This window comes from Mirounga leonina, unplaced genomic scaffold (assembly GCF_011800145.1).
Source record: "Mirounga leonina isolate KUSES-001 unplaced genomic scaffold, KU_Mleo_1.0 Mir_153, whole genome shotgun sequence".
Lineage (NCBI taxonomy): Eukaryota > Metazoa > Chordata > Mammalia > Carnivora > Phocidae > Mirounga > Mirounga leonina.
Window position 1 is genome coordinate 18,318,199 of NW_023270387.1, and position 25,463 is coordinate 18,343,661.

General features: G+C 40.6%; 1 protein-coding gene across 5 annotated transcripts in view; it reads left to right on the top strand.

Moving 5' to 3' along the window:
• The window catches only part of JHY (junctional cadherin complex regulator), a 65,108-nt gene extending 40,279 nt beyond the window's left edge, over nucleotides 1-24,829 (top strand). For 2 of the 5 annotated variants that reach the window (XM_035009164.1, XM_035009165.1), the window contains exons 5-9: nucleotides 7,391-8,046; nucleotides 12,800-13,094; nucleotides 19,814-19,894; nucleotides 20,692-20,820; nucleotides 23,773-24,829. In XM_035009164.1, coding sequence (XP_034865055.1) covers nucleotides 7,391-8,046; nucleotides 12,800-13,094; nucleotides 19,814-19,894; nucleotides 20,692-20,820; nucleotides 23,773-23,970 — 1,359 coding nt within the window. In that variant the 3' untranslated portion in view covers nucleotides 23,971-24,829. Of the gene's footprint in view, nucleotides 1-7,390; nucleotides 8,047-12,799; nucleotides 14,430-19,813; nucleotides 19,895-20,691; nucleotides 20,821-23,772 lie in introns of those variants that run through there. The other 3 variants (XM_035009166.1, XM_035009169.1, XM_035009168.1) reach the window with 3 other exon arrangements.
• Nucleotides 24,830-25,463: the final 634 nt, after the last annotated feature.

Consider the following 25,463-nt stretch of genomic DNA (forward strand, 5'->3'; position numbering starts at 1 on the left):
ATTTAGAAAAGAGTTACAACCTAAATCATCATCTTTCCTTCACAGTGGCTTCCAGGTCCCTCTCAGAGTTGCAAAAATAAATAAATAAATAAATAAAAAATAAAAACAGTCATTCACCCAGAGCTTCCTGAAAGCTGATGCCAGAGGGACCACACCCAGAGGCACTGAAATGTCCATGGCAGTGGGATGTAGAGGACAGGGTCTACACCAGACCTCTGCGAGAGCCTGGGGAGCTTGGCCAACAGGATGGAGAGGACAAGGGAAATACCTTAAGGTTTTGTCACGTGTTACCGATAATGGACTGGGTCAGAAGACACGGATTTTGCCTGTCTTTTAGTTGATGCAGAACTTTGGGCAAATCTCAACTCCCCCCAAGCCTTAAGTTTCTTCCTTATTAAATGAAGAGTTGCCTCAAATGAACTACAAGATGCATCCCAGTAACAAAATGCTATTATGCTAGGATATTTTTCTCTAGTTACTTAAATTATTATAGAAAACCTATTTGAAGCCTGTAAGATTCTTGCAACCTCGAGCTTCCATAATCATCACTACACAATATTATAGGACCAAAGCCAATGATAAAATAATCACAGGGCTTGATTCGTGGCATGGCCTTAGACAGAGGCGGTCAAAAATTTTGTATGGAAGAAAATCAGAAGAAAGCCAAAAGAATGCTGTGTGTTCTCTGTGTGTACTAGAACTCATTTGTTTATAACCCACTCCTGAATGAGGACAAAGGAGCCAAACATATAAAATCATTAGACCTAAAACGATCAACGCAGAGTGGTCCACGGGATGCGTCCCTTTCTTTATTTAGAAAGGATTTGTTAACTCCCCGCTGCATCCTACACACTAGCAAGGCAGGCACTCAGCTCCAAGCTGCCTTTCTTTTTCTGATTCAGCTACCCAAATCCAGGGCTTTCTTTCTGATCCCCCGCCCTGCATGAGGATTTCCCAGCCTCTCCCACCCCATCCTCTGCCCCCTCACTCTGCGACTGTGCCTATGGTCTGGACCACTCCCTCAGGGTTTATCATTTGGCTGCATTTCATTAGCTGCTGCCTGTATTCCTTTTGTACTAACTACACTAGAAGCTGCCTGAACATTAAGATTGTATGTTTCTCTACAGCTGTTAGCACAGTGCTTTGTCCAAAGCGAACACTCAGTAAATATTTACTGGTTGGTTACAGAAATGTGTAAAAATCATTTCGTGAAAATGGGCCTCTCTGAAATTTTTTTTCTTGAAAGATAACTTCAGAAGACTCTACATATCCCTCAGTAGACCTACTCTAACAGTGAATATCTCCCACTAATAAGAAATGTCTTTACATGAAATCAAAATAATTCCCACAGCAAATATTTATTGAGTACCAACTATATTCCAGGCACTCAGGGTCAGGGGTCTGGCCCAAAAAACATGGTTCAAAAAAAAAAAGAACTTTAAAAAAAATAATTAAAGAAAAGATCTTTTTAAAAAAATGGTCCCTACCCTCAAGGAGCCCAAAACTTTAGTTGGAAGACAGTTATGTGATCATTATAATGCAATAATAGGAACATAGGTTCAACATGCAGTAGGAACGAAAGGAGCACCTAATTCTGCCTTAAAAGGCAAGAAAAGTCTCCTGAAAAGAAACAGCATTTGAACAGACCTTAGAAGGATGAATCAAAATATGGCAAATCGACAAATGGGAGCTGAGGTTTGAGAGCATGCGAGACGTGGTGTATCCTCAGCCTCACCCACAGCTCAGCAACTGGGGGAGCACGTGTGAGGGAGGGAAGTGGTGGGACACGGGCAGGTTAGGTAACTAGAGGTAGGGGCCGTGGAAGGCTTTTATGTCGGCCAAAAGGTTTTAGATTTTATCCTGCAAATGGCAGGAAGCCATGGGCAAATTTTAAGCAGGTTAATGACATGATGAGGCTGAACGTGGTAGAAAAATCATTCTAGCCAGGGTCTGGAGAATAGACTGGAAGGAAATAAGATTGCAGAGACAGCAAAACCAGTTAGGGGATGTATGCTGTGGTTCCTGTAAGAGATCATTCAAGAACTCAGGGCAGCAGCACCTGCTCTGGGTCTGTCTCACACTCCACACACCATTCACTCACTTTTCAGTATGGTGGACAGATCTGAATCCACCAACTGGATGAAACTTCCTGCAGCTCAGAGCAGCCCCTTCAGTGCCTGCCTAGAGATGGTCAAGGAGGGAGATTAACAAATTCCGCAACTGTTTGAATACAAGGTAAATGGGGGAGAGAGAAAGAGACTGGTTTCCAAGTGTCCGATTAGTGGTACTAATACCACTGAGGTAGAACAGAAGAACTTTCGTGCTGGGGTGGAATGGGGGAAGGGCACAAGAACAGGGGTGGTGAGCCTGATGTCGAGTTTGGAGGAAGAATGCGATCCGAGCATAGAACTCAGAAGAGACCTCTGAGTTAGCAACATACGTTTGATCTTAAGAATCCACTCCCTAGTGGACTAAAGATGTAGGAAGTGCTGAGATGCCCCAGGAATCAGAGGTAGTGGGAGAAGAGAAGAGGGTCAAGAACAGCGCCTGGTAGAGTAGGGTTAAATTTTAAGGGTAAGCAGAGGAAGAGAGCAGAAGGTGAGAGACTATGAAGGGCTTGCCAGAGAGGTAAAGGGCCGCCAGGCTAAAATAGTGTCATGGAAGTCGAGACCTGAAAAATCTCAAGAAAGAGACATCAGTGGACAGGGTCGAGCTCTGCAGGAGAGAATTTTTTACTTTTTACTTAAAAAGGGTTCCATGAAAAGGGAATGATACATGCAACTCATACATGCTAGTCTCAAAGGATTCAGAAAAAAAAACTAGCCATAATGCACATAATAGTCACAGAAATTATGTATATGTATATTTGAGTGTCCATCTATCTGTATGTGGAGAGACATGCAGAGAAAGATGAAACTGGCACAACATTAATGAATCTCAGGAAGAATATTTGGGAGTTCTCCATGCTATTCTTGCAATTTTCCTGTAAGTTTGAAATAATTTTGTAAGTTTGAAAAAATGAAAAGGTAAAGAAAACGGTGCCCAGAGGATTTTGCAAGGAAGAGGTTACTGGTGGGCTGAGCAGAGCAGTGTGGGCGGGGTGGTGAGAATCCGTGCTCTCTTGCAGGGTGTAGAGGGCACAACCAGAGAGGGAAAAGGAAGGCCAGTGCAGCCTACACCTGCAAGATGCCTCACAGGATTAAGAGATGAGGTTTAACTGGAGAATGAGATCAAGTGAGGGATTCTTGCATTTTTTTGTTCATAGAAGAGATAGAAGTACATTCACAAGCTGCAAGGTGGAGAAACCAGAGATAGGGCAAGGAAACAAAGAAGATATGTCAGAAACAAAGCCCCTGAGACCATTTAAGCCTATGCATCTTCACTTTTAAAATACTGACAACTGATGGTCATCATCATCCCTTTCTATGGAAGCATCCTACTTGTGCCTAAGGGCTTTACTTTAAACCCAGTCATCCCTCTTCACTTTACCTTTCCACATAGATCTTGTCCTGGATCATTCCGTGCTCCCCTATGAATCTTCACGGCTTTTCCAAATCTTAGTTCCGTTGTGTAGCCAGAACTGGACCCAGTACTTAGCTAAGGGTCTGACCTTTGCCAGATTGTGCAAGTGAGCACACTCCCAATAGCAGAAGAGCCTTCCCAGGCACGGAGCATGGGGTCAATAGGAAAAAAATAGAAACTTCTCCAATTAAGTGAAACTTTGAAAAAATGAAATAGGATGTTTCCTTTCTTGCCACTCTAAAATAACTCTTGACTTTCTAGGCAAGGCAAAGGCATGACAGGGTGAAAGGTATGTAGGATCTTTGACTAATTGATACCAAAGTCCCTGTAATCACATCCTAAGTTCTCTTCCCACCTTGCCTCTTATTATAAGAATATAAGAGCAATTATTTTGGTTTTGCCTCCAACACCATCAAGAGAGCTATGCTCCTTTTATTCATCTGAACGTAGAGTCCTCCCTTACTGATGCTGAAAATGGGAGCCAGTTAATGCATGTGCTCTAAATGTTCTTAATATTATCAGATGGCATTGATAACCCCTGCTCAAAGTATTTGTATTTTATTGTTAATGAATACAACAGACGCGTCTCTATGTCAGAGCTGATCTCGGAGCCCAAGCACAACCCTCAGGGTTTATCAGGGTAACAAAGAGCAAGAATGGCTTTTGTTTCAAAGCAGATGAACCTTTGGTTGAAACAGAGCATGCATCCTCCCCTCTGCTTATAGCTTGTAAACCGGAAAGCTGTGAAAGAGAAACAGCCAGACACTGCCTTTCACAGGGTTGGGGGCAAACTACCCTTGGATGGCACGGTATGAAAGAACATTAATAATTAAGTACGAATCTTACTAAGAAATTATCATCCCCGCATTAGGCATCAGGATTCCCCAATGCAAACGCTGTACCAATGGCCACTGCTGTGTGTGCTCTGGGAAAACCCAGTGCCATTAAGCAGTTATTCTTAGTGCATGGAGTATGGACTGATTGTGAGTATTGGTAACAAAAGAACCCCACTGAGAGCAGGATGGAATAGAGGATTTCAGTGCTGGTGGAGATTAAGTAGCCTGAGAATGGCTTTGTATATTAACTTGAGGGAACTCAGGTCTTGCGACCTAAAAAGTGACACCTGATGTCTCAATTGTCGGGTAATAAATCTTCAGTAAACCACAGATTTCAAGTAGTCTGCTCAGAAGGTGAGAGAAATCACATCAAGCCTGTAAATGTCTTCCTTTCTGGGGACTGAAATGCCATCTCTGGGCACTTACATTTCTGTGAATAGCGGATTTAACACTTGAGACAATTGAAGTTTCATAAAATGATGAGTCCTTGGCCTTGTTGACAAAGCACCCTGTGAAGAGTACTATTGTAATCTGAATAGTCAGCCGCAAAGGTATAACATGATTAAAACCAAGTGGCAACCCAAGATTTCGGGTCCGGTACCCTAAGGAAAAAATTCCTGATAGCGTTTTTCTTCTTTGTTGGTGGGAATGAGGACAGAGAACTGGGACATGTATGGTCGGATAGCAGAAAAAGCTCCTGTTCACTTTTTTTCTAGCAATCAAAAGGATGACAGATATTTTTTATTTTTATTTTTTGAGACTTTAGTTATTGAAAGAGAACACGAGTGGGGGGAGGGGCAGAGGGAGAGGAAGAGAGAGCATCTCAAGCAGACACCGCGCTGTGTGGACCCCGACGTGCAGCTTGATCTCAGGACCCTGAGATCATGACCTGAGCTGAAGCCAAGAGTCAGATGCTCAACTGACTGAGCCACCCAGGTACCCCTGACAAATATTTTTTTTTAATGACATTATCAGGTGCGCCTGGGTGGCTCAGTTGGTTAAGCATCTGCCTTCAGCTCAGGTCATGATCTCGGGGTCCTGGGATTGAGCCCCATGTCCAGCTCTCTGCTCAGTGGGGAGTCTTCTTCTCCCTCTCTCTGCTCCTCCCCCTGCTTCTGCACTGTCTCTCAAATAAATAAAATCTTTAAAAAAATAATAAAATGACATTATCAGCATCAGTAAGTATTTATAGATTGTAGCACATCGGGTTTTTTTGTTTGTTTTTTACCTTCATGAACAGTGATGATGGCCATGAAAATAGCCACTGTGTTTTATTAACACACCTGATAAGATTGTACAATAGCAGTTTTCTTCTGGGTCCACTATAAGAAAGAATGGTCTTGGCCTATTTGCAGAGCCTTCTCGCCCACATTTCTCCCAGGCAGCTCCGTATACTGCATGGAAGGAAAAAACTTTTTTTTTTTTTTTAAGATTTTATTTATTTAACAGAGAGAGACACAGCGAGAGAGGGAACACAAGCAGGAGGAGTGGGAGAGGGAGAAGCAGGCTTCCCGCTGAGCAGGGAGCCTGGTGCGGGGCTCAATCCCAGGACCCTGGGATCATGACCTGAGCCGAAGGCAGATGCTTAACTACTGAGCCACCCAGGTGCCCCAAAGAAAGAACCTTTCTTAATTGAAATACAGAAAGGGAAGTTTTTCTTTTTTGGAGTACCACAGGTAAAAATTCAAAGTGTAGACAAGCTCATCAGAACCTGGCCAATCCTCCAAAAAGCAAGGAGAACATGCTTTGAATTTCAGATAAGCCATTTATACTTAAAAATCGGAAATGCATAGTAGCATTATTTAGTACTGTTTTAAGTTTAACAATCTCAATCTCATCATTATAGAGAAATTTCATTAGAAATAGAATACCATTTAATATTATACAGGAATAGGATGTCTTAGTAATTAGATCAGAAAAGTGAAATAAAAGTTGAACTCACTGCAATAATTTGATCATTCTTCATGGCAAGCTAAAACAATTTGAGCAGAAATAGGATTTATTCACTTTAAGGGTTGTTTTTTTCCTTGAATGACCCAGGTAACTGGCATTTTTCAATTAACATTGCACAGGTAGAGATTTTTTTTATGTGTATTCAGAAAGAAAAAATATGTTGCAGTTATATACCACACTGATGCATATGGTCATATTACTGTTTTTACTAAGCATTTAATCATTCTTTCCAAAGGCCTCTTAACTCTGCTAGTTTTTCACAAAGTAATGAGTGCTTTATTCCTTGGAAACTATTTCTAAATGGCTTAGCACAATATAGTTACGTAGTGTATCTATTATACCAGGAGTACATTTTGTTGTTACAAGACTTTGAAAAGCATAAAGACCATTCTGAAATTGAAATATTTCCCCCAGATGTTTGATTGCCTAAGTACAGGCTATATTAAGGAACTGAAGCAAAACAACCCATGTGGTTTCACAGATGTCCTATCACAGTGCAGACTCTTTTATAATCCTCTGAATAAAATCTAATTTGTTTCATCTGGTGAAGAGGTCATTTCTAGCTTCTGACCTATATGAGTAAGAAGATCTAATCATCTAAATTGTATCTCATATTTGACTTGTGCTTGGTTGGTAAACCGGATCATTGATGTCCTCTCTGGTTAAGATTTTTAAAAATATTCACCTTAGTTAAAATAAACTTGCATATTTTGATGTAGATTTGTACTTCCTTTATATGTAGCCCTGTGGAGGTAAAGCTCCTTCCCCTCCCCCACCCCAACCCCCGCACTTGGTAACACTTCATTTTACATTTGAAGTCAAAGACTTGTCCTTAATATAAAGCCCATTCTAAGCTTTCTACTTCTTTCTAGAAAATTCGTAATCTGAAATTGCCAGAAGGAATTACTCAGCTAATCACGCTCATATCCTGAAATTAGGAAAGGACCTACTGTACTCTTTATCTCCTTTCAATTCTGTGGTCACCTTCCCAGAAGTGACCCCTAGTTTGAAAAATACTAAGGTAAAATGTGAAGAGTGCCGATCATCTGACTTTACATTAACCAAAGATATCTTTTCAGAATTATCAGGAACACTTGTCTCAATATGAAAGTGCAAAATCAAACTGGGTACCGAGAGGTCAATCTTCTGAAACAACCAATGGCCAACGACCTTCCAGGAAACCAGCCAATCACAAGATTCGAAACCAGCATAAACACCAGCATGGCCTGAAGTCTTTGGTGACTGAAGAGCTGGCTGTCAGTCACAGAAACCAGAACACTCCCAGACAGCAACAAAACCAAAATAAGCCTACTGACACTTCAGTAAAGCACGAAACAATCGGAATTATGAATGCGCCTAACAATGATTTACAACACTCAAGTGCACTTAGGAGCCAGGAGCCCAAAGTAACCTCCAATAAATTTGCTCCACCACAGCAGGCTCTTGATAAGGTATTGTACAAAAACTCTACTGGATATCACTCCATGAATGTTGAGAAAGAAAGAGGACACAAAGGCCAAGAAGAGAAAAGACCGTCACATCAGCAGCTACACATCAACACTCTTTCTAATATGGACTTGAACTACCTTAATGAGCTTTCTAAGAGACAAGTGCCCCTGAGCCAGAAGGGCTCCCAGTCCATTCCTAACAAAAATGTTAATGGATCGAGGGAAAATAAGAAGCAACCCAAGCAGACTTACACAGAGACAAAATATAAGAACTTAGAAATATTATGGTAAGAATTCCCTTTTCTCAAGTGTTTTTCTAGAGGAGAAATGAGAGACCACTGAAGACAAGAGAGGGAGAATAGGGGGGTGGGCAGGTCATGGGGATTGTCAGGGGAGAGGGAAACATAACCTAACAAGGTCCTTGGCTCGGATTCCTTTTTTTTTTTTTTATGATTTATTTATCTGAGAGAGAGAGTGAGAGCGCGCTCAAGTGTGGAAGGTGGGAGGGGCACAAGGAGAGGGAGAGAATCTCAAACAGACTCTCCGTTGAGTGTGGAACCCAATGCAGGGCTTGATCTCACTACCCTGAGATCATGACCTGAGCCAAAAACAAGAGTCAGATGCTTAATGGACTGAGCCACCCAGGCGCCCGAGCTGGCTCTGATTTCTGCCTCAAATAGTCCACTTTCAATGTATTTTTCTTCTTCCTTGTCTCCTCTAGTTTTTAACTGTAGTTAAGCCAGAGGTTGGAGGGAGGGGAGGAGGACGGAGGGACTGGTCATTAAAAAAAGATCAGTATATTTTGAGGGTTACAAATAATGTTTGGAGGAAACTATCTCCAACATTGTATTGACCTATCCTAAGGAAATAATCAAAAATACAGAAAAATATGTATGCACAAAAATAACATCATTTATCAAAATGACAATAATCCAACAATAAGGAAAGGTTTAGGTAAATTATGGTATCAAATATCATGTAACCATTAAAAGTTACGGTTATGAGGAAACACTTCTATTTAAAAAAAAAAAAAAAAAACCAGTAAGGTACAAATATATACCTAAGGAGTAGGAGCTCTACTATGTAAAACTGTGCACAAAGGAAGAAAAATGCACCAAAATGTCAATAGTGGTTATTTCTGGAAAGAGAGATTGGGGTTATTTCTAATGTCACCTTCATACTTTCTGAATTGTTCACGTTCCCTGCAATGTAGATATATTCCTTCTATAATCAGAAAAAAAAAAAGTTATTTTAAAAATCACTTCAGGGGACATTTCCTGATGTCATTCAATCAAATGTGTTTATCACATACCTGATATGCACTAAATCCAGTGCTAAAATGCTATAGAAGATACAAAAGTAGTATGATGCACAGGTACCTTCCAGGAGCTTACTTTCAAAGTAGGGAGGCAATTTTGCATATCTGAAGAGATGAGAAGACATTTCAGTGCTGTACTTGGAGGTATAGAACATACATTCGATAAAATTCAGATTTAGCTTCCTGGAAGAGATAGTGATAGATAGCAAGCATCCTGGTCTTTTTTTCCTGACTTTAGAGGGAGTGCTTCCTTTTTAAAATTTTTTTATTCTTATGTTAATCCCCATACATTACATCATTAGTTTTAGATATAGTGTTCCATGATTCATTGTTTGTGCATAACACCCAGTGCTCCATGCAGAATGTGCCCTCCTCAATACCCATCACCAGGCTAACCCATCCTCCAACCCCCCTCCCCTCTAGAACCCTCAGTGTGTTTTTCAGAGTCCATTGTCTCTCATGGTTCATCTACCCCTCTGATTTTCCCCCTTCATTCTTCCCCTCCTGCTACCTTTTTTTTTTTCTTAACATATATTGCATTATTTGTTTCAGAGGTACAGATCTGAGATTCAACAGTCTTGCACAATTCATAGCGCTTACCAGAGCACATACCCTCCCCAGTGTCTATCACCCAGTCACCCCATCCCTCCCACCCCACCCCCCACTCCAGCAACCCTCAGTTTGTTTCCTGAGATTAAGAATTCCTCATATCAGTGAGGTCATATGATACATGTCTTTCTCTGACTTATTTCGCTCAACATAATACCCTCCAGTTCCATCCACGTCGTTGCAAATGGCAAGATTTCATTCCTTTTGATGGCTGCATAATATTCCATTGTATATATATACCACCTCTTCTTTATCCATTCATCTGTCGATGGACATCTTGGCTCTTTCCACAGTTTGGCTATTGTGGACATTGCTGCTATAAACATTGGGGTGCACGTACCCTTTCAGATCCCTACTTTTGTATCTTTGAGGTAAATACCCAGTAGTGCAATTGCTGGATCATATGGTAGCTCTATTTTCAACTTTTTGAGGAACCTCCACGCTGTTTTCCAGAGTGGCTGCACCAGCTTGCATTCCCACCAACAGTGTAGGAGGGTTCCCCTTTCTCCGCATCCCTGCCAACATCTGTCGTTTCCTGACTTGTTAATTTTAGCCATTCTGACTGGTGTGAGGTGGTATCTCATTGAGGTTTTGATTTGGATTTCTAGAGGGAGTGCTTCTAACATTTATATCATGAAAAATATTTCACTTTTGGTAGACAGGGAGGAGAGACAGGAAATTTCTCCTATTCCTATTCCTTTTGCAAAGAGCTTTTATCACAAGTGGATTTTCAACTTTAAACTACTTACATTTATTGTGATAATCCTATTTGGATTTATTTCTACCATCTTAACTTGTCCTTTCAATCACCCTATTGTTTCTATGCTTTTATATCTCTCTCTACATATAGATATCTAGGTCTTCTATTGAACTAATAGAGTTTTGTTACTCTTTCCCTCTACTGATTTGGAAATATACATGCTCTTCCTATTTAAGTATAGTTGACAACGTTCCATTAGTTTTAGGTGTACAACTCAGTGATCTGACAAGTTTATACATTATGCTATGTTCACAAGTGTAGCTATCATCTGTCCCATTACATTGCTATTACAATACCACTGACTGTGTTCCTTATGCTGTGACTTTTATTCCTGTGACTTTAATTCCATAACTGGAAGCCTCTCTCCTTCACCCATTTTGACCAACCTCCTACCTCCTTCCCTCTGGCCACCATGAATTTGTTCTCTGTATTTAGAAGACTGATTCTGCTTATTATCTCTTTTTTTTAGATTTCATTGATGAGTGGAATCATATGGTATTTGTCTCAGTCAGGCTCAATTCACTTAGCATAATGCCCTCTAGGTCCATCCAACTAATTTTTCAGAAAACTTAACTAGGCTAGTGTTAATATTTCTGTTCTCCTCCAGGACATATTCAGAATCGCTGGACTGTTTTAATCCAATCACCCTCTGGTATTTTTGTCCAGCACTTTGTCCAGCACCTATATCTCCAAAAATTATTGCTTATTGTATACAATGTTTTAAATTTAACTGTTTATTAATGTCTTTGCCTCAGTTTTTCTTCCATTTTGCGGTTTCTTCCTGAAGTAGATATCCTTTGGAAATTTTTTCAACAAGAGTAGGTCACTGGTCAATTTACCTGAAATTCCTTTATGCTCTATCTTGAATTATAGTTTAATCTGGTAAAGAGTTAAACTCTTTGAAAACATTTTTCTATCTCCTGGTTTCTGTGAAAAGTTTTTTGTCAATATTTCTTTTGTTTTCATCTTTTAAGGTCCCTCCCTCTGTTCTTGGTGTTCTGAAGTTTCACTGTATTAGGTCTAGGTATGAAATCTTTAATCCTTCTTGTGATTCCTAAACCTGAGGATTCATCACTTTCATAAATTCTACAAAATTATCATCCATTCTTTTTTCAAAATAGGTTTCTCAGGGTTTTGATAGGTTTTCAGGTCTTTAATCATTTTAAACATGCTTGCTTTAAGAATACTATCTAATATTCTACGATCAGAAGTTCTTAGAAATCTAGCACTGCTTCTTGTTTGTGTCTGCTGACTCTTCTACTTGGTAAATTATTTCCGCATATATTCTAGGATTTTGGATTGTGAATGTATGTTTAGCCGTCTTGTCTGTAGATGCCTAGGCAAGCTTGAGAAGGAGTGTATCCCTCCAGAGAACTTTTATGTTTGCTTCTGCCAGATATGCAGAGGTATCCCCCTCTGGGATCATTTTTAGGTCATTTTTTTGGTGTTGGAATCCATGACTAGGTGGGTAAGGTAAATATGAACCCCAAACACTGTCCCATGGAAATTCATAAGGAATTTTTTTTTCCAGTTGAGAACCTAGACCAAGACAGATGGGCTTGCTTTGTTGATTCACTAATCCAACTTTTTATCAAGGACGTAGCTCTCCAAAGCCTTCATGCAGGCATCTCAGTTGATTTCTCACCCGACATGGGGCCAAGATTTCACATATCCTGTGCCAGAGTGAAGTGCTAGAACTCAAGCCCACAGGTCCAAAACTTCCGCAAAGCAAGCCATAGCTTCAGCTCATCCAAAATCTGCTTTACTTTTGTTCCTTTTTTGGTTTTGGTCTCAAAGATTCCCTGCCTCTCTTACAAATTCACCTATGTATTCAAAAGGATGTTTGTTTAAATTTAATCCAACATTTCCAGGTATTTTATAGTGGCAAGGACTTTTCAAAGGGGTGTTTTCTTTTTCTATTCTGAATGCACTAAATAGAAGTTCTAAATAAGAGCTAGACTATCCTAACGAAAACTAGGAGGATTTTAAGAAATTAATGTATTTATGAAAAGATTAGGCTAGGGGCGCCTGGGTGGCACAGTCGGTTAAGCATCTGACTTTTGGTTTCTGCTTGGGTCACGATCTCAGGGTCGTGAGATCGAGCTCCGCGTCAAGCTCTATGCTCAGCACAGTCTGCTTTGGATTCTCTCGCTCGCTCTCAAATAAATAAATAAATAAATAAATAAATAAATAAATAAATAAATAAATAAATCTTTCTTTAAAAAGATTAAGCTAAAGATCATTAATTTGATTTGGAGAATGATGAATACATGAAATTCATAAAGACTCTTATGCTAAAAGTCTTATGTAATCAGTTTTTAGTAACAGATTTGTGGGGTGTTTTTCCATTCAGGAAATTCCATCCTTCCTCGGACAGCCAACCTGTTAGAGCTTCTCCAGACTCACAGCTCACTCAGATAATGGAGCAGCATCAGCAAGCCTTAATGCAGCTGACTGAGGTGCAGCCCAGGGGAGGGGCCTCATCCAGCGTCACATTTCCACCTATACTGTCAAGGGTCGAAAGTGAATCCCAGCTCAGTTCAGACAGAAGCCAAAGAAACCAAATGAAAATTAGTCGTAGCAATTCCGAAGGCTACCTGCTTCAACTAGAAAAAGGAAGAAAGCATAGGGAAAAGAGCAGCATCAAGGTAATAAAAGCATTTTACCAAATAACCTTTTAATTCTGATTATACAGATGGCCCTTGGTTTTCATTCCCTTACTTCTAGCCATGGAATAGGGATGGTCGTTACTGAGCCAATGCCACACTGGGCGGCCCCAAGTCCTGAGGCACTTCCTGATTTGATTCCTGCTGCTACCTGAAATGTCCCTCCTTTGTGCTTCAGCTCAGGGACAGGGCTCCTTTTGGCCCCAGGTTAAACATCACACCCTCAGAAATGTTCCTCACCCCCTGTCTCGGCCCCTAGTCAAGGCTGAGTGAGTCTCTCAGGACCTTCTCCTATCTGAGAAGACAAAGTAGGGCTGAGCGAAAATGCAAAATCTTTCCAGGAAGAAATGAAGGCACATGGAAGGAGTCTTTTTAAGTCCTCTGCATTTCTCCACTGTTGCAAGTATTAAAAACCCCCAGGAAAGGTCGCTTGCTTCTAATGTCAAGTGGTAAGGAGAACACTGGAAAATGCATTCTGCATTACAGGGCAACAGGGGAAGACTGGATTGGAACCAACAGGCCTGTGGTGATCTGGGTTCCCCAGGAACAGACTCTGAAATGAAGATTCACGTGCAAGAGGCTGACTGAGGCGTGCCTCCCGAACCACCCCTGGAAGGGAGTGAGGGGGGCAGGGCTGGCTGAGGGAGAGTGTGCAGTGATGCAGATGCAACAGAAGCCTCTAAGAAGCCCACAAGGGCTCTGAAGTTGGGATGGCTCTTTGAAGGTAAAGGGTACAGGCTTTTGCTCCACCACGTGGACCAGCCATTGGCTATTGACTGCCCCCCCGGGGAGGGTTGGAACTTTGGGCACCCCAGCTCCATCTGGCTGAGGGCTGTTCTTAGGGAGGGACCCAACTGGGAGCCATAGCAGACAGCACTCCCAGCCAGTGGAGAAATGAGTGCCTCGGTCCCGAGGGACATTCACTATAAGGCAGTTTTAGGGAATCAACCTTTGTTCAATTCAACATAGTTGAATTCCTATTAGGAACTGTGGTAGGTGCCGAGAAGAAGAGAATGAGCCATGACCCTTCCTCATGTAGACACACAGGAAAATAGCTGCAGTATAATGTTGCCACTGGGGGCGGGGGGGGAGAGAAGTATGTATGGGTTGCACAGAGGAGCACAAAGGAGTTTGGGTTGACATCCCAACCTCGGGGGTCAAGCAGAGCTTCAGGGGATAATTCTGAGCCAAGATTTAGATGATCAAGAGTTAATACGAGGGACGCCTGGGTTGCTCAGTCAGTTAAGCGTCTGCCTTTGGTTCAGGTCATGATCGCAGGGTCCTGGAATCAAGTCCTACATCAGGCTCCTTACTGAGCAAGGAGCCTGCTTCTCCTGCCTGCCGCTCCCCCTGCTTGTGCACTCACTCTCTCTGACAAATAAATAAATAAAATCTTAAAAAAAAAAAAAAAAGTTAATGAGAAAAGACCAAAAGAGCATTTCAGACAAAAAGGACCAGCCTGTAGCTTAGTCCCTAGCGAAGAGTAGACCATCAAATAAATGTTAGTTTCCTTTTCCATCTTCTCTCAGTAAGTTGAGTTCATGTCTTACAGAGAAGATGTGGCAGAAAGTACCCCGATGACTGGGTGTATCACCGGAAGTCTAAGAGCATGGGAGGGTTGGAATGGGAAGAAAAAAATTTCCAGACACTGCTGCCCAAACCCTCTTTCCAACTCAGAAAATCCCTCCCTTCCTGCTTTCTTTCAGGAATGTTGCAACCCACCCGCATCCATTTGTGGGGGCCAACACCTTCACCCTGCATCTAACAAATGCACAGAAGCCCTCTTTGTCCTTTAAGCTACTCCAGAAGCTCAAATGATTGAGAACCGTGCGCTATTTGTATAGGACAGCAGGTAGCCGGGGCACCAGGCAGGGGGAATCATTATCCAGGTCGTGCCCATTTGCTAGTCACAGCAAATCTTGTGGTTTCCAAGGGACTCGACTTGAATCACATTAAAAATTTGAGGCTTTGTAAAGCTAACAAACCCAAGCACCGTTCCCCTTCTCCTGGCAGTTCTGATGCGACCGATTTATGAACGCTAAGCATCATCCATGCTGAGAAATCCAGACGTCAGGCAGTAAGAGATGGACGCAGCGGAAGGGATGACAAACTGCAGAGAAGTATCTATTGCCATCGGCCACAAAACAGCTGCTTAAGGAGTTCTGGGATGGCTGAGCTCCAGTCATTAACTCACATTGTCACAGACAGTCTGGGTATTGCTGCTTGGCGGCTTCTAAGAGGAGGTTTATTTGGATTAAATTTAACAACCACAGAGCACATTTCCTTCACTTGCTGTTCCCCACTATCCGAGGCATTGTTTTTTGCCCTGTTTTTGAGTAACTTTCTCACACTCAGACATCTGAGAAATGTTCTGGAGAAAAGCCCTGCCGTGTCCCCCCACAGCAGGGTACGGCGTTTCAGAGTCTAAAACAAGTCCTCATAAGACAGTCGAGGTCATTTTTCAGTTCAGGCACACTTTGCCCCACGTTTACAGTAAAAGGCACTCCTCGAGCTTGAGAGGTGGGATTAGTTACTGGCAGAAACGTACCATCAGGAAAGTCTGGTGCCGTCCTCTGCCAAGGGGACCATCAACAGTGAACACCAGTTCCGAGGGGCGGGTGTGGTGTTCGAAATCATCAGCCCGGGGCCAGGGATGGCGTAGGTCAGCTTGTGCAGGTCTCGTGCAAAGACTAGCCATGAACACCATCAGGGGTTTATGGAGAACAGGATTATATTTTCCTCCTGTGTTTAGAGACCCAACAGGACTATCATTGTTGATTTAATTTGGGGGTGGGGGGAGTGTGCTATTGTGAACTTTTAGTCTTGTAACAGCCAAGAACTAAATCAAAGTAAATTCTGAGGATTATTTTACTATAAAAGCCTTTTGAAGAGGCAGAAAGTAGATTAGTGGTTGCCTAGGGCTGGTGATAGAGGGGGGCAGAGGAGTGGTAGCTAATGGGTACAGGGGTTTCTTTTCAGGGTGATGAAAATGTTCTAAAATCAGATCGTGGCAATGTTTACACAACTTGATGAATATACTAAAAACCACTGAATTGTACAACTTCAAATGGGTGAATTTTGTAGTGTGTGAACTCTATTTCAGTAAAGCTGTTAAAAAACAAAAAACAAAAAAACGACTTTTGATGGAAAGAGATCAAACAAAATTACAGCACTGAGAGCCAATCAAGATTACTTGAGGCAAACTTAAGTAAATCCAGGATTTTTCATTGCCAGTCACCCAGAACAAACTCTCTTAGGAACCATGCTCTGTCTCCCTTGAGAAAAGATCTCTTTGCTAGAAGCAGCTCATGCTGGAAGGAGTTAGTAGCTTTGAGTATTTGGATACTCATACCCCTCCTTGGGCCACATTGTTTACTTTGTGTCAATATTTAATGCTAGAGCCTTTGCTGTTTTCCTAGGATAACCAAGATGTTTATTCTGATTATTCGAGGGGCTAGTAAAAACTGGGACAACGTGGGGGTGCGGTGCAGGGAGCAATTATTCATGCTTCACACTGTATCTTCTGTGTCAGCTCAATGATTAAAGTTAAGCTGCTTCACGCTAAGTATGTGATTTCTGGCCACTGATCATTTCTCATCAGTTTTGGACAAATTGGATTTATGACCTGGAGATGAGCAAGGCTCTCTTCCTTTTTCATTATTGGTTTACTTTGGCAAACAGAAAGTAACAAAACAGCAGTACAGATGGCATGCCCAAGATAAAGAACAAATTTGCAATTGTCAAGTAGAAGATACCGGAGTTCATTCACCTATTAATAATTAGGGGAGATGTTAAAATGTGGTCATACCCAGTGTAATCAAGGTTTGGACAAAAAGTGCATTCTTACACATTGCTAATGGAAGTGTTAAGGACCTTAAGTGTGTTTGTGATTTTTGTCTCAATAATTCCAATTCTATTCAGTTTAGATCTAAAAGCAATCATCAGAGTAGCCCACAAACAATGCTCATCCCTAGGACATCTTAAATGTTCAACATTTAGAATGTTATGTATGAAAGTCACATTTTTGAAAAATATTTAGTGACAGGGAAATACAGCATAATGCTAAAATACTTAGTGAAAAAAACTAATTTGTAGCACTTGGCAATTTTATGAAAATATGAACACGTAGATGTCAAGGGCACGAAGTAGCTGGAATGTTTTTGCCAGGTGATTGTTTTCTCTAAGGAGATTTAGGATTTTGAAAAGCCTCTAATGAACAATATTTTTTTCTCTATACTTTAATATTTTTAATGATTTTAGCCCAACAACCTCTTTAAAAACAAAACAAAAAAAGATCCTCTCTTGTGTTTTACAATTATAATGAAAGACTTTTGACTATAAATTTTGAACATTCTAATCAGGGAAATTCTATTTGCAGGACTCAATCCTTGCAGCATAGAAATGTTGCCTAAAAGATACAGGATTCTGGCTCTCTGAAGTACTAAAATGTTAGAAATATTGCTTTCGGCTACCAGTCACACAATTACTGTTTACAGCAACTTCAAAATTATGAGCTCATTCTTCTCACCTACAGTTAATCCACAAGTAGACAGTACCTAGCACTGGTGGTCCACAGCTCAAACAGCAGAACCAATATTTGAATGGTTCTCTGGTTGCTTTCCTGACACAAGATTGCTGCTGCAGCTCCAGCGGTCATATCCACATTCAAGGCAGGAAAAGGAAAGGGTGGGGCCTCACCAGCCTTAATGAAAACTAAGATGCAAACTCTACCCTGGCCAACTTGCATTTATTCGTCATGGGCCGGAGCTCAATGCTACAGATCTGGGGAAAGGAGTACCTGTCTCCAAGCCTCTATGGTGGGGAAGGACAAGGGAGAAACTAACTGGTATGAGCTATGGGTAGTCAGCCAATAGGCCAGGGGGAGTAGAACACATTCTTGTAACCACTGATACAATGTATATTGGACACTTTTAAGATTTGGAAGCTATAGGTAGTAACTATATCCAATATAAGAATTTTTCTTTAAGTCTCTGGACAATCTGCCAAATTCTGTCTTAAGAGCTCATTAGAGGGACAGCTGGGTGCCTCAGTCAGTTAAGCATCTGCCTTTGGCTCAGGTCATGATCCCAGGGTTCTGGGATCAAGTCCCGCATCGGGCTCCCTGCTCAGCGGGGAGTCTACTTCTCCCTCTCCCTCTGCTGCTCCCCCTGCTTGTGCTCGCTCTCTCCCTCTCTCTGACAAATAATAAATCTAAAAAAAAAAAAAAAAACCCTCATTAGATATACTGCATATCTTAGGATTTAACATAATTTATAGGAGCTTTCAAAATTTAGAAAAATCCTGAGCTTTGTCATTCTCATATAGCGAGGTAGTACCATGTACAATTAGTACAGAGCTGCCTGTCCCCTCTTCAGGATGGCTATTCTTTCTCTGTTCTAAGCACCGACTTTGTCTGAATAGAATCACTGTCACACTAGCTCTTTGGTGTTGTCCTTCCTATTCTTCCCAAGGAAGGAAATCAAATGAACTCATTACTCAAAGGATTTGGTATCCCCACAAGGGCATCTTCCCCAAGTAGCAAGTCAGTTTTAACATTGAAAGCAACAGTTTGGGGAATATTTCAATCTATCCTACAGTCAGAAAAGCATTAGTGTTTTTCCTGCCTGTTCCTGAGCTCAAGAGTCATAGTCCAAAAATTAAATTGCCTCATTATGTTACTCTGTCCCTTTAAATATTCAATACTAGTAAGAGTTGTCATATAAAATTACTTATGCCCTTCAAAATATTCAAAACCACATTGACTAAAAGGAGTTTCTCAGTTGATCTTGCCTAGACTTTTAAAAAAAAGATTTATTTGAGAGAGAGCACAAGCAGGAGGAGAGGCCGAGAGAGAGAAGCAGACTCCACACTGAACGTGGAGCCTGATGCAGGGCTTGATCTCATGACCCTGAGATCATATGACCTGAGCCCAAATCAAGAGTCGGAGACTTAACCAACTGAGCCACTTAGGTGCCCCAGATCTTGCCAAGACTCTTAACCCTTAAAAATTTACAGTCTTTTCCTAATCAGAGAGGGAGACAAACCACAAGAGACGCTTACCTCTAGGAAACAAACTGAGGGTTGCTGGAGGGGAGGCAGGTGGGGGATGGGGTGACTGGGGGATGGGCATGAAGGAGGGCACGTGATGGAATGAGCACTGGGTGTTATATGCAACGGATGAATCACTGAACTCTACCTCCAAAACTAATAATACACTCTATGTTAACTGAATTTAAATTTTTAAAAATTTACAGTCTTTTGAATGTTAGGACATCATTAGACAGAGCACTCTCCTTTTGAAGCAATGCTTACCGGATTTAAAAATCATTTGGTTTTATGAACTGTACAAGACCAGATGTAATAGTAATGGCAGCAGAAAAGTGGTGATGTATATGTTGTGTAGAACAATAACAAAACAACTCTTTATACAGTTGGAAATTTTTATTTATAATGTTCAGAATTCCCATTTTTTTGTTGTTGCAGAAGTTGGCAAAGTCAAAACATGTTAGCTGACCAGCTACAAATTACCCAAGAAGCTATTATCAATAACTGCCATTAGGGTGGAAGAAGGGTCAGGAAATGCACCCACTCTCCCAACCGTCCACACGAGCTTCCATTCTTTTCCTTATGTGGCTATGAGAGCATAGTGTGGGGGGCGGGCACACAATTCCTTAAAAGAAACTGTCTCTTTGTATTTGTAGAGCTCCAAGCTGAAAGGTTATCAGAAAAGAGATGTGAAGCTTGGAGGCCTTGGACCTGACCTTGAATCCATCAGAGACAAAGTGAGTGTGATAGACATACAACATTTTGTAGGCTTGGATTTGCCCCACTTGGATTTGTATTAGCAGAACTGTACAGACATGTCTCCCACCACCCCCCGAGAACCAAGTCCTAATCCAAATGTCTCCCTCTGAATAGAGACCCTTGTGAAATAGCATTAGTAATAGAGACCCAGATACTCCTTTTACCATAAGATAAAATTACCTAGCCAATGTTGTTTTATGTATCTACCTTTTAGTTAGTCTTGAAGGCCTGCACAGAAAAGGGGGCCATGTGCACATGAAAAGAGACGTGTGTGTTATATGGTCGTTGGTCTTTCCCAATAGAGTGATCTTGGTAATTTTGAAGAGCGGCTACAGAGAAGACACTTAGGATAAGAGTTTCCCAACCCCTGAAAAGTGCATCCACTTTATTTCCTTTCCTCTAGTGAAAGAAGATCTCCATTTAATGTGTTTTAACTACAGTTGCACTCAAGGCATAAAAAGAGAGTATAGTTCAAAGTTGGAAGCCAAAATGAAAATAAATTGGGTAAATGCAACAAAGAAGGAGCAGAATGTGATTTAGACCCTGTTAAGGGAACACGGGTTGTGCTATGGCAGTGATGTTGCCCCTCAGAAAGAGACTGTTTCTGGAGAAACATTAACTATCTCACTGCTGTTGCCTTACGCCTGCTAACCCCATTTCCTCTCTGCTGCTGATACAATATACCCAGCTGGCTAAAATGAGTGCTGCTTTTAAAGAGAGAACAGAGAGATCTAACAGGACCTGTGCACTGTCGTAACATGGTTTCTCTGAACAGAGGCAGAAATTAATCCAAAAAAAGGAATACGCGAAACAAGTTAAGGAGTATAACATGAAGACCCTAAGCATTCTGTCAAAACCACAAACAGCGAAAACTGAAAGTCAATCTGCCATCCCTCGACAGAAGGTAAGAAATCCCCACCAAGGCAGTTAGCTTTTCAATTAGAATTAAAAGGAAACCTTTGCTACCGCTGAGCAAATTCCCCATGTTTTTTGAACCCAGGAGATATCTTAGCTGCTGCCATTCCTGTGGCTACCCATCATTCACAGATACTGATACACAAATAACAGGTACACAAATAATGCCGGTAAGGTTAACCTGAAGTTCATCATGGTCTTTAGTCCTCCACATGTTTTCTTCTTGTATTTCAAAGTTGACACACATAAAAATGAACAGTAAGGCCAGCAGACAGGAAAGGACACTCAACATCACTCATCATCAGGGAAATGCAAATCAAAACCACAATGAGATCACCTTACACCTGGTCAGAATGGCTAGAATCAAAAAGACAGGAAATAACAAGTGTCAGTCAGGATGTGGAGAAAAAGGAACCCTATGCACTGTTGGTGGGAATGCAAACTGGTGCAGCCACTGTGGAAAACAGTATGGAAGTTCCTCAAAAATTAAGACTAGAACTACCATATGATGGGTCACCTGGGTGGCTCAGTCGGTTAAGTGTCTGCCTTCCACTCAGGTCGTGATCCAAGGGTCCTGGGATCAAGTCCTGCATCGGGCTCCCTACTGAGCAGGAAGTCTGCTTCTCCCTCTCCCACTCCCCCTACTTGTGTTCCCTCTCTCGCTGTGTCTCTCTCTGTCAAATAAATAAATAAAATCTTAAAAAAAAAAAACTACCATATAATCCAATATATTCCACTACTGATTATTTACCCAAAGAATACGAAAATACTAATTTGAAAAGATATATGCACACATATGTTTATTGCAGCATTATTTACAATTGCCAAGATATGGAAGCAGCCCAAGTGTCCATCTATATAAGAATGGATAAGATGTGGTGTGTACCTGCACACACACACACACACACAAACGTATTACACAGCCTTAAAAAAAGGATGAGGGCGCTTGGGTGGCTCAGTCGGTTGAGCATCTGCCTTCCCCTAAGGTCATGATCCCGGGGTCCTAGATCAAGTCCCGCATCGGGCTCTCTGCTCTGCAGGGAGGCTGCTTCTCCCTCTGCCCTTCCTCCCACTAGTTCTCTCAATCTCTCTTTCATAAAAAAATAAAATAAAATCTTTAAATAGAAATAAGTTTTTAAAGAATTTTTAAAAAAAGGATGAGATGGTGTCATTTGTGACAACACGGATGGACCTAGAGGATATTACTCTAAGTGAAATAAGTCAGAACTGAGAAAGATAAACACCATACAATTCACTCGTATGTGGAATCTGAAAACCAAATAAACAAAACAAGAAGGAGAATCCAACCTATAACTACGGAGAACAAATTGATGGTGGCCAGAGGGGAGGTGGTGGGGTGATGCGCAAAATGTATGAAGGGGAGAGAGATTATCTCTCTGGAGTGAGTAAATCATGGGCATGAAAGGTACAGCACAGGGAATATAGTCAATGATACTGTAATAGTGTTGCATGGTGACAGAGGATAGCTACACTTGTGATGAGCACAGTGTGACACAGAGAAGTTGAATCACTAAGTTGTACACCCGAAACCAAAGTAACAGTTTGTCAACTATACTCAAGAAAATTTTTTTTAATTGAATAGTAAGGTGATTTCTTAGAAGAAACTAGCAATTCTGATAAATCCTATCAATTTCCTTCCCTACCATTAAATTTTAAGGAATTAGCGTCTTCTTGCCATTTATGGGTACATATGTCAAAGGAAATTTCTTCGTTGTTTCTTTCAAGTTCATTCCCCTAGATTTTTCCCAAGGGACTGTAATATATAGGTCCCTCTAGCCATGAAAAGTTATTTCATAAAATACAGAATGTTCTCCCTCTCAGAGGTCATCCAACTATAAGTCAGGATGTGAATGACGTACGTTCAGCCGAGACACCGAGCCTTGCAAAGTCTCTGTCTCAGTCCCAAGAAGAACATGGGACCCTTTGCATGAGGGACAAGTGACCCTTTGGTGCTTTTAGGAATTTGTACTTCATGTTCTCTCTCACAGACCATCCTATTTTCTATTTATTGCCTTTCTTCCTCGGACCTTGAAGACTTCAGTCCACTTGATTGAGTTTCCATGGTGCCACTTTTTCTTTTTCTCCAATCCATTATTTTTTCCATGAAGAGATTCAAGACAACAAGTCTGTAATTAGAAATTCCTACAGAAGTCACCTACACACACTGAGAAGTTTGGGCATTTTTTTTCCCCTTCCAGCACCTGAATATACTATCTACTCCTATTTCAGCTATCAAGAAACTTATTAAAATATAAAATTGATATAAAGACAGATTTAGAAATCATATTTAGTGATCTCATTTTTATTGTAGTGCCTTTTGGAACTGACATCATTGAAAAAAAGACTGCTTTTTCCAGTCTCCAGGATTCTATGGATATGCAAAAGAAAAGAATAATTTCCAACCGCTAAGTAGTTGCTAGAGTTCCAAAAGCCTGGGAACAAGAATAGTTGATGTAATAACTGAAGCTCAATTTTGTCAACTACAGTGATGTCTTTGGTTTCAAGCTGTAGCAAGTCCACTTTGAATGGAAAGGTCTGTTAATATCTCCTTACTAGAAGTTTGGTTTTAATAAGACCGCCAGAAGCTAAATAGAGCCCACACATGAGAAATCTATTTTCAAACACCTCGAATAAAACTCCGTTTTATAAAGAAAATGCCTAAAGGCACAACTCTTTTTCATTTTCCAGCTCTTTTTCATAGCATACTGTTGTGTGGCTAACTTACTTCGTTGAAACTGTGCGTTATATTGCAGGACTTGCATTTCCCATCTGCTCTCCATTCCCATCCACATCTTAGTACCTTATGGTAGCAATAGTGTCCATTCGTATTACCAGTAAACATGTCCTAAGACTTGATTTCATTTAAGGAATCCAGGAGTCACTTCCCATTTCAAATGAAACTTTATCTTTATGCTTTCAGGCTTTGGAATATGCCAAGACCATCCCCAAACCCAAACCTTCAAATCTGACTGGCCAAGTATCAAAGGAAAAGAAAAATCCCACCTATACTCAAAAAGAAGATGCTCTGCCTGAAATCTCACTGCTGGAAATACTGCAGAGCAGACACGAAAGGGAAAAACAGGCTGTGGCTGCTTTCAAAGTCCTTCACATTGTGTAGACAGCACATTTGTCAGAGACCAAAAATGCCCGGGGACTGGACATGGAGAAAAAACTCCAACCAACCTGTCTGCAGAGAGGGATGACCCTCTGTCCTCTAGCCACAGCCCATGTTTGCTTTGATAGGATTTAAAATATGGGGCCTTATTACATTATGGAGCTGTTTTTACTTTCTAGGAAGATTTTTTTATTATTTATTTTCAAATCAGAATTTGGGGTTGAATAAAAACTAGGGAATAAAGCCTTTTAGTTTCATAGTGGATCTTTCAATTTCTTAAAAAATCTCTACCCTTCTTTGCATAATGAAAACCTTGAAGTGACCCAGCAAAAAAAAAAAAAAAAAAAAAAAAAAGTATCTAACTTCTGCTTCTCTCTTACCCTCCTGATAAGAAAAAAGTATAAACACTTCAGTTTCAAATAAAATGAATGTAAATTGGACTGCCAGTACACTTGGAGATGCTGTTTCCCAAATAGTTCTAAAGTCTCTAAATTTAAAAAATAAAATAAAATAAAATACCCCAATGTTCTCCTAACAGAGCGAGACATAAATTAGAAATCCAACAAGTCCAGAAACACCCATTCAGGCAACTCTGAGCAATAAACTTTCTCAAAGCTACTTGCTCCAAGTGTGTGAATATGCCAGGCATCTTGCCATCACAAACATTTTAAAATGTTACCATATCTGTGCTTTTACACACACACACACACACACACACGTTAGGTAAGAGGAGAAAGCATTCTGTATTTCATGCTGAGTGTCAATATTAATAAATATTACTTTTTATCTTTTGAAACTGAATAAACATCAAGTGATAACTGAATGAAATTATTGGGTCTTAAAATAATTATGGAAGAATTTAATTTTTTCTTACATGCTTGTATTAGATGGGCATTGCGTTCTTTGATAGTCATATCCGGAAATGGGCAATTTTAACACTAATTTAGGGGAAAATCTGTTTATCTATACAGGTGACAATAAGAACTAGCTTTGGAGAGTTATTCCTTTGTTATAAACATTTTACATAAACCATCCTGTGGTATAAAAGCTACCTGTACATGATTTGCTCTTAAAACTGAAAGCAATTAGAATTGAAAGTCTGGAAAAATTACACATATCCGAAGATAAATAGTAAACTGACAAATCACATTTCAGTGGTATTTTGAAAATTATATCATATGTGAAGCATTTTTTGGGAAAACCACAGCCTAAACTGCTCCTAAGATGTAAAAGTCTTCACCATGTACAAGACTTTTCTAGAAACTTAAGAATTAAGATTTTTTTCCGAACAGCCTTAAACTTAAACTTACTCTGGAAGATTAAATAATGCATATAGAGACATTTCTGAATTTAAAGGGACAGAGCAAATTTTTAAAATATTCCATTTCTATTAGAGTACCTTAAAAGAATTCAGAGCTTGGGATGGGCTTATCTTGTTCACCTACTAATTTTTCAGAAGAGGAAATGGAGATCAAGGTAGGGTTAATGACTCTTGA